The 10,407-nt window shown below is 31.0% G+C and overlaps 1 protein-coding gene across 1 annotated transcript; it reads left to right on the top strand.

The window, feature by feature from the left end:
* Nucleotides 1-3,292: 3,292 nt before the first annotated feature.
* LOC133831089 (auxin response factor 18-like) lies at nt 3,293-7,450 on the top strand. Its single transcript, XM_062261260.1, has 4 exons — nt 3,293-4,129; nt 4,290-5,520; nt 5,955-6,853; nt 6,987-7,450. The coding sequence occupies exons 2-4, from the start codon at nt 4,387-4,389 to the stop codon at nt 7,072-7,074; spliced, it is 2,121 nt and encodes a 706-aa protein (XP_062117244.1). The 5' UTR covers nt 3,293-4,129; nt 4,290-4,386; the 3' UTR covers nt 7,075-7,450.
* The last annotated feature ends 2,957 nt before the right edge of the window (nt 7,451-10,407 follow it).

The following is a 10,407-nucleotide window of genomic DNA, read 5'->3' as shown; positions in this document are numbered from 1 at the left end:
ATATGTCTATGACAGCACAATTATGCTGTGGCTTTAAATAACGTTGGAGTCGTTACACCACAAATCCATTTCTTTCGACCAATATTGTCGGTAGCTTTTTATGATTACATAAATAAAAAGGTATTTTATTTTATTTTTATTTATTCATTTTGAATCAATATAAATAAAGACAAAGAAGTTTATCAGCTGGGAGGTAATCCTGCTGTGATGTTTGGAAGCTAGTTACTCCATTATAGCGACTACAGTATATATTATATATAAAAAATAAAATAAAAACAAATATTTCACCAAAATTTTGGACTCTATTGCCAAAATATGATGAGGACACAAACACTATATATATATATATATATATAGTTGCAAATAATTAAAGGCATATAACACAAAAGTTAATGATTATTGAAACAGCAATTTAGATTGTTATGTTACACTTGGTTTTTTTTTTTTGGCTTTATTGTAGTTCCAATTACCATATATATAATAAATGTCAACGCAGTAAAAGAATGTTTGTTTTTCGTCTTTTGTATTAATAAAATGAAAGAAAAAAAAGTGCATGGTTAATTTGAGCTGGGAATATGAACAGTTTAATAGTAAATATAATTTAATTTTTGAGAGTCATAATAATCTATCTATATCTACTCTACAAAACCTTTTGTTTGGCACAATATGTGCGTTTATCATTTATTAATTTAGGCATTAAAAGCTTTGAGCCTTATGTAGTACGTAGTAGTAGTTTATATGAATAGTAGTAATAGTTTGAATAAAATTATTATTATTATTATTATTGTGAAACTAAAAGATAAAAATCAGCCTTTTTTTCTTATCTTATCTTTACCCATGGTTACTAAATATATATAGGTCACTATGCTATTATGGCGTCCGTCAAAAAGTTCACCCGATACTCTCTTTTTTTATAGACAACCCACAAAAAGAGAGATAAAAAGAAGAAGAAAGAATTAGGGCATTCTCTCTTTTCAGTTGTTATTACGATATTACATCACCTTTTTTTCCCTTGAAAAAATATCAGTCAATTTGACTAAGTTACTATTCAGAAAATAATAATAATTAAAAAAACAAAGAACTTTTCGTATTGCTTTTCCGCCCTAGGGTGTTGTGTTGACTGTAAATGGAAGAAAAAGAAGAAAAAAAAAAGAAAAAAAAAATTCTTTTATTGCTTCTGTTCGACTTCTAGACTTGTATTATTAATAACATTAATACTACACAAAAATTAGATTAATTGTTTTTTTTCAAAAAAAAAAAAGAGTAGTAATGAGTATTGACCAAACATGAGAACCTTTATTGATATTTGTAGAGTTAGACTTTTTGCTTTTTTTTGACAATATAGTTTAAAGTGGGTGCACGAAATTGAGTAATTAATGTTATTCCATCTGGAAATAATACAAAATATAACCAATCTTTTGTATTAACATCTTCTTAAAAAAATTATTACTCTAGTTTCATTAATGTTATTGGTAAAATTCAACTTTTGTGGCACATTATAGTTTGACGTAAAATTTTGGTACACAAAATGGCAGGCTTAATAATATTATTGTATCCGGAGGGAGAGGAGCATGTGGGGGATATGTCCTCCAAAAAATATTTACTTATAAATTTACATTTAAAACTTATTATTATTTATATTCTTACTACTACTTTTTAACCTTTTTTTTTTCCGACAACATCCTTATTAATATTCTTATTTTGGCCCTACTAAAAAAATTTAGTCTTTATTTTGTCTTACAACAATTTTTTTTAGATACTTAAGCCAAATCCAACCAACATTATAAATAATAGCATAAAAAGTATATTGGGCTAAATTGGTGGGGTATCCAAATTTGACAAAATACTTATTATTTGTGGGGTGCTTAATTACAAATTAAAAATAAATTTCACCTCTAAATTAAAAATATTTTCAACACTTTTAATTAAAATAAAATTCCATTTAAAAAAATATTAATTCTTTTTAGAATAAAAAAGTCAATTTGAATTTTTAATTCCATGGTTTAACTCAAAATAAAAACATATATAAATACTTAAAATTAAAAAAAATTATGTTATTAGAATTAAAATTATTTGTAATATTACAATATTAAATATTTATATTTGTAAAAATTATAATATTAAGAATAAAATAATATATTTGGTAATAATTAAAAAAAGGTGAGGTGATGCTTGTCAAAAAAAAGGTGGAGGTAATGAAAAAATTGTGGTTAGAGTAAAATTAATATTCCTAATCCCTTTTGATTTTATTTTAAAGTTACTTGGCTTGGTTAAATTCTCAAGAGCAAAATCCATTGACAACTTGGAATAGTAAAATAATGCAAAATTTTAGTTAAAAAATAAGAATTAGAAAAATTAGACATTCAAATTATCATCTATAAACACACGTTTGAATCGATAAAATAATTAGTAAAATCCAACATATAGATTATTATAAAAAAAAACACACACACGCATTTTGAATCGATATATAGAGTAATAAATACACTGATCTTCACTATTATGTACATTTAGGATAGGGGTGCTTAATAGGAACGAACAAATTCAAATAGTTTGTTACGATTATTACGAGGGTATTTGAAAATCACCATTTTCAAATTTTTTTGTTTAATTTAATTTTGGGTCAAGCGCGTGATATACACTTTCACCGGAAAAAGCGTGAGACAAAATTATCTCCTCGTCAAACAGAGAAGCGAAAACAGGTTCTAAAAACCAACGGTGTTTGCGCTTGAGCCGGAGCCGGGACCCTTGCTGGGGTTAAGTTTTAACCATGGTTGACTCAAACATCACTAAAAAGGTTTAACTACGGTTAACGGTGTGTTTTTTCCCTTGCTTTTAGAGCAAAGTTAACAATCCCAACGATAAAATCGCGAGAAATTGATGAATATATCGGTCGACAGTGGTGTGAGTGAGGGACACAGAAATTCATAATATTTAAAAACAAATTAAATAAATATTATTTTTTTAAACCTGTTTTTTTTAATAATCCGAAATGGAATTAAATAAATAATAAATTAATAAAAAAATATTAGAAAAGTAAATTTGGATAGGTTCCTTAAAGATCTTTGTTGTTTTGCTGGCTTCTGAAGATACACATACAGTTTCGTCAGATCCGAAGAAAAAGGGTAAAAAAAATCAAATTAATTAATTTTAAAATTAATAAAGAAGAGAGAGATATAAATAAATAACTAAAGGAACAGTAGCAGTATTACTAATAGTACTACCACTAGTTAATTTTTTTTTTTAAATTTTAAATATAGTTCTTAATTATAATTGAAGTTTTAATTTTTTTTGGTTGGGTTTATATATAATTTTGGACTCTTGCATGATCCAAAAGGTTGCTGTGGCTTTTTTCTTTTCTTTTTGTTTTTGTTTGAAAATGGAGTTTTATCTTGTGCTGTGTGTCGGCCATTGAGTGTTCGATTGAATCTCTGAGCCAAGAAGGAAAGAGAAGATTCCATCTTTTCTTTCTCTCAATTACCCACAAAAAGTTTCGAACTGGGTTCTTTTTCTTTTGGGTTTTTCTCAACTAATGACTTCCACTTGAAGAAATTTCAGAAAGGAAAAGAAAAATAGCCTTCTTTTTTGGTATCTTGATTCTTGGATTGTTGAAACAGAGATATTTAGTTCGGATATTGTCGTTTGAGAAGCTAAGGGAATTGAAACTAAGTCGTTTGGATTCTTATTTTGGGTGGGGAGACTGAGTTAGTTTGGGTTAAAAGAAGAGTCTTTGACTGTTGAGGCTTTTCCACTGGTTTCGTTGAGTGGACACTTATTAGGGTTTTTGCGAGTTTTTTAAATTAAGTTTGTTTTGGGTTTTGATGGTTGAAGTTTTTTCAAAGGAGGTTTTTTCTTTTTCGGTGAGTGAAGTAATTGAAGCATTGAATTTAAGAGGAAGAGAGCCAAGAAAATTTTGAAGTTGAGCTGTTTTCCTATTTATTCTTAATTTAAAAAAAAATAAAAGTTAAGAATGATGGGATTCTATAGAATTAGAGGTTTTGATTGTGGGTTTTGTTTTATCTGGAGTTTTAGAACAGATTCAATGGGTTTTTGCCTGATTTACTAGACGGAATCGTGCCACAAAGTTTAGATCTTTCATCTCTACTTCGGTTTTCTTATTCTATTTAAGGTAAGAAATGCATCCAAATTGTACTTCATTGATTGGAGTTAATAATTACTTTATATTTCTCTACTTTTCCTTTAAAAAGAAGCATTTTTTTCTCTTTTCTTTTGGGTTTTGATTCTTCTGACCATCTTAACTTATTTGACTGATTAATGTGGATATGCAGGTCTTTCTGAGATAAAGGAATAAAAAACTAGCAACTAGCAAGGGGTTTTCATTTCTGTGAAGTTTTTGTAGTTTTTTTTTATTAAGTATTATTTAAGATGATTACCTTTATGGAATCAAAAGAGAAATTGAAGGAGGTGGAGAAGTGTTTAGATCCTCAGCTTTGGCATGCCTGTGCTGGAGGTATGGTTCAGATGCCAATGGTAAATGCAAAGGTGTTTTACTTTCCTCAAGGCCATGCCGAGCATGCCTGTGGTCCTGTTGATTTTAGCAAAAACCTCAGGATTTCATCTTTCACTCTATGCAAAGTTTCTTCCATTAAATTCATGGCTGATCCCGAGACTGATGAGGTTTTTGCGAAGTTAAGGTTGGTACCTTCTTCTGGTGGTGGTGTGAATGAGCTTGGCTTTGATGATGATGGTATTGGAGGAGGAGGGCTTAACGGGTCTGAAACGCAAGAGAAACCAGCATCATTTGCCAAGACTTTGACTCAATCAGATGCCAACAACGGTGGTGGATTCTCAGTACCAAGATACTGTGCCGAAACCATTTTTCCACGTTTAGATTACTCCGCTGATCCCCCTGTTCAGACAATCCTTGCTAAGGATGTTCACGGCGAAACATGGAAATTCAGACACATCTATAGAGGGACGCCTAGGCGCCATCTTTTGACAACAGGATGGAGTACTTTCGTTAACCATAAGAAGCTCGTTGCTGGGGATTCAATTGTTTTCTTGAGAGCTGAAAATGGTGATCTCTGCGTCGGTATTCGACGTGCTAAGCGGGGTATGGGAGGTGGAACGGAGTCTTCTTCAGGTTGGAATCCAACTGGTGGGAATTGTGCCAGTCCTTATGGAGGATTTGCTGCTTTTTTGAGGGATGAAGAGAACAAGATGTTGAGAAATGGCAATGGTAATGGAACGAACTCGAATGGTAGTCTGATGGGGAAGGGGAAAGTAAGGCCCGAATCTGTTATTGAAGCTGCAACACTTGCTTCTAATGGTCAACCATTTGAGGTTGTTTACTACCCTCGAGCTAGTACTCCAGAGTTCTGTGTGAAAGCCTCGTTGGTAAGGGCGGCATTACAGATCCGTTGGACCCCTGGAATGAGGTTCAAGATGGCCTTTGAAACCGAAGACTCTAGCCGAATAAGTTGGTTCATGGGAACTATATCTTCTGTCCAAGTTTCTGATTACAATCGCTGGCCTGATTCTCCATGGAGGCTACTCCAGGTACTTACCAAAATACTCTGTTTTTTTTTATTATCTCTAAACATAGAATTTATCAAACTAAACTAGAATTTCAAGGTGCTTATCTTTTCTCATCACTAAAATACTCTCTATTTTTTTATCTCAACTTTTTATTCTGCTTGCTGACATAAATATCCAGTTAAACATAGAATAATTATCAACCAAAACCTTGGGAGGCTTGTCCTCATTATAGATTGCTTTGAAATTTAAAAGGAAAAAAATGATGGATTTCTAAGATTAAGCTCTTTGAATTATTACTTAACTTATAGTTGATATTTATGCAATGTAGATCTGTTACATGTTGCACCCTCAAAACAAATGACTGTTTGTTTACTTTGAAAGCCTCTCTTGTACTCTTCACAAGTCTTAGTCCAAATTGATTTGTGTTGATTTGTATTGAGAATATGCTGCCGCAGGTTTCATGGGACGAACCTGATCTACTTCAAAATGTGAAACGAGTTAGTCCGTGGTTGGTAGAATTGGTGTCTAACATGCCGGCGATTCATCTATCACCGTTCTCGCCACCAAGAAAGAAACTGAGATTGCCCCAGCATTCAGATTTCCCACTTGACACTCATATTCCAATGCCGAGTTTCACCGGCAATTTCTTTGGTCACAGTAACCACTTTGGTTGTCTGTCCGAAAACACACCTGCTGGCATGCAGGGAGCCAGGCAAGCTCATTTTGGTCTATCTTTATCAGATCTTCACTTCAATAAACTGCAACCGAGTCTTTTTCAGGCTGGTTTTCCACCATTCGATCATGGTGCTGCGCCCACTAAATTCTCCAACAATGCAATGAATCAGAAGAGCGAAAACGTTTCATGCTTGTTAACAATGTCCCATACCACACAAACTCCTAAGAAGTCTACTGATGATGTAAAGACACCGCAGCTCATACTCTTTGGTCAACCGATACTAACGGAACAGCAGATATCTTTGAGCTGTTCTGGTGATACAGTCTCACCAGTTGTTACTGGAAACAGTTCATCAGATGGGAATGGTGATAAAGCAGCTAACTTTTCTGATGCTTCTGGTTGTGGAATTCATCAACAACGGCTTCAGGACCGCTCACCCTGCGAAGGGTTCCAATGGAATAAGGAGACCGAGCCAAACTTGGAAACCGGTCACTGTAAAGTTTTCATGGAGTCGGAAGATGTAGGGCGCACCCTTGATCTCTCGTTGCTTGGCTCTTACAATGAATTGTACAGGAAACTTGCAGACATGTTTGGAATAGAAAACTCTGAAACACTGAGCCATGCTCTCTATCGTGATGGCACAGGTGCAGTGAAGCACATTGGTGATGAACCGTTCAGGTACGATTAGATGTTCGTAGCTCTTGTAATCTGTACTTTTTTTGGTTGCAAAAATTGTATGTTTAAGCTCTTCCACCCTTGAAGAGAGTGGTAGGGGGTGTTCAGTTGATCGATTTCTTGTTACATATTACAGCGACTTCATGAAAACCGCGAGGAGGTTGACGATTCTAATGGATTTGGGCAGCGACAACTTAGGACATGTAAAGACAGACCAACATTAGTTCAATTGTGAAGCTTCCCGGATGATTTAATCCTTTAATTCCTTCCCAATGCTGACCAAAATTCCACCTCTTGTGAAGCCACTCTGATCCAAGACACTTCATATTATTCTTATTGTTCTTTTTTTTTTTCCTTTTTTGTTCGAAGAAATAAGTCTTCGATCAAAGCTTTCGCTATTATTTTCGTTGGCAGTTTTGTTTGGCTTTAGGTTTTTATATTCTTCTACAGCCTCAAAATCCCCACCCTACATATGTACAACTGGTTTTATAGAACATGGTACTACTACTATTATACATACCATGTTCTATAACACTTTTTGGTTTATGACCGATTTCAAGTCTTTACTTTTGGAAATGTATATTATTAAATTTAAGCTGAGTTTTTTTTTCTTCGTCTTCTTCTTCTTATACTTGTATAGTTTGAACTCTACTGAAAATGGGTGCATTTTATTGGTCTATCTTCATTGCTCAAATCTCATTAGTAAAGTAGTTATTTTTCCCTATATAAAGGGAAAAAGACATATTTGAAAATAATAAACAAAAGAAAGTTAGTTAAGGGTCTTATCATCCTATGAAAAAAGTAGTTGAGTTTGACTTTTGAGTTTTTGTTTTTTTTTAATTGGTTAAAATGGGTGGGTTGCATTGATTATTTTTACCATTTTCGATTTATTTATTAAAAATAAAAAGGAAAAAAAGTTATCTTGTATTGATAGAAGTTATGTCGAACAAGAAAGTCAAATTAAGGAAAGGAAACAAAACGAAAAGAAGTAAAGTATAAAACGACAGGAGAAAAGAACAAAAAGAAGGAAAGAAGAAGAAGAAAGAAAGGAAGCACACATATATTCTGTAATTGTTGTAACCTAATCTTTGGCACACGTGAGAATTGTGGGACCCAAAACTAGAGAGTCAAAATTAGAGTTTTTGATGTTTTTTGGGCTTTCACGTGTGGCCAACGTCAGCTTAGACTAATGTATAACATGAAAGAGAAAGAGAAAGAGAAAGAGATTTGCATGGGTTGCGCCGTTTTGGTGAGCGGGCTGTTTATGCTCCATGGTTTTGGTGCTTTGACTATTATAACTTATTACCACTCCTCTTTCTTTCCTTTTTTTTATAATATGTTTAACATATACTCTATAAAAAGTGTATAGATCACATAAATGTTTAATTTTAATATTTTTGTTAAAAATATTTTAAATATTTATCAGTATATATTTTTAAAATTAATTTTGAAAATATATATTTATCAATTACATTAATATAAATTTAAATATTATAAAATATTATTATTATAATACTATTTAATATAAGACTATATATATAATAATATTAATATAAATATATATAAATTTAAATTTAAATATTATAAAATATAATTATCATAATAATATATTATACTATTTAATAATTATATTAATATAAATTTAAATATTATAAAATATTTTTATGATAATCCTATTTTTTTATTAATTATATTAATATGAATTCAAATATTATAAAATATTAATATAATAATATTTAATACAAAACTAAATATTTAAAACTTATATCATTATAAATATAAATATTATAAAATATCATTAAAATAATAATATATTACATAATCTTATTTTTTATTAAAAAAATTATAATTAATATTTAAAGAGGTTATCATATTATAAATATATATTTATAAAAAATCATAAAATGTGTTTTGGTTTAATTTTGATACAAATTTAATAAATATAATTATTAAATTCTACGAATAAAACTAAACAAAACAAATGTACATACGTTGTTTGTATGTAGAATGTATATATATGTATGACATCTATTTTTTTGACAATATCGATGTAACTAATTTATATTTTCAACACATTGATAACTTTTTTTATATGACAGTATACATTGTAATCATTTGAGACACCCTGCAAATTTTCAATAAATTATGAATAATTTACAGTGCCGAAAACAAGGTTCAAACAATTGACTTTTACATGCGTATACAAAAAAATAAGCGCGTGTGCAACAAGCTTTTTGAACCCTATTTTCGGTACCATAATTTATTCAGAATTTCTTAAAAATTTGTAGGATCTTCTAGATAGTTACAATGTACACCATCATACAAATTTTTTTGGGATTACATATATGCATGTGCCGAAAATAGAAAAAAGATGCATCAGTGTTGTCAAAAAAGTGGATGTGTTGTAGTCACTCCCTGTATATATATATAAATATATATAAAATGATTGAAGCACATATTGTTTTCATGTTCATTCATAAATACCATTTTGACCCTTATGTTTATCCTGAATATGCAATCGATCTCTGTGTTTTGTTAGATGACAATATAGATCTTGTGTTGTACAAAATTGATCAAAATAATAATACCCTAGACCCTATTTTTGTTAAAATATTTTCAATTATAAGATTAATTATTGAGTTGTTGGAGATGAGATGACTTCATAGTAGCAGAGAAGGTGGTTGAGAATAAAATATTATATTTGAAAATATTTTTGACCAAAATCGGGTCTGGAGTACTATTTTGATACATTTTGTCATTTTGTAATTCACAGGGTTTGAATTGTCATTTAAAATAAATACGGGCCAATCGCGTATTTGAAAAAAACACATGAGCCAAAATGATATTTTATATATATATATATATATATATATTAAAAATGTTTGAGGTAATGAAATTTTGCTAAAAATATCCTAAGATTTTTTATGTATATACCAAGGAAATTATGAACTAAAAAATTGGTATATTTTGGGCCCGTTTGGTAAAATTTTGTTTATGATTTTTTTAAACACAAAAATGGAAATATTATTTTATTTTTGTTTTTTTATTTTTAAAAAATAAAAATGTTGACGCGGTTTTTCGGCAACAGATAACTATATGAATGAAGAGACGGTTTAGTGCTAAATGATGAGCCATAATATGAGAATAATCTCAAAGGAAGGTTGTAACTTGTTTAGCTTTTTTAGGTGGTTCGAATGTTAAAATCCCTCTAGTCCACCAGTCAATATTATTGATATATCTGTGATATTCCTTACAGGGTGTTTCTTTAAAAATTAGAAGTCAACCCTTTGCAGTGCCCAGGGTCTCCATATTTATAGGGAGAGGACACTTGAGTGTTGGCAAAGGGGGTCATCCCATGACCTTCTTACCCATCATGTCACCTCTGTGACATTCATGATTAATTCCTAAAACCTAACAATGAAGTACGGTCTAATCAATAGGTAAGGGAGATAATGGGCCGCATGGCCCAAACCAGTCGTGGGGTGTCTAAACACGCACGTTTATGTTGCGTGTCCGAGAATTCAGGAATGGAGTAGACACGTGATGTCTGATATGCG

The sequence above is a fragment of the Humulus lupulus genome, chromosome 4 (genome assembly GCF_963169125.1).
Source record: "Humulus lupulus chromosome 4, drHumLupu1.1, whole genome shotgun sequence".
NCBI classification, from domain to species: domain Eukaryota; kingdom Viridiplantae; phylum Streptophyta; class Magnoliopsida; order Rosales; family Cannabaceae; genus Humulus; species Humulus lupulus.
Note: the sequence above shows the minus strand (reverse complement) of the source record. Positions and strands in the feature narration are given on the sequence as shown.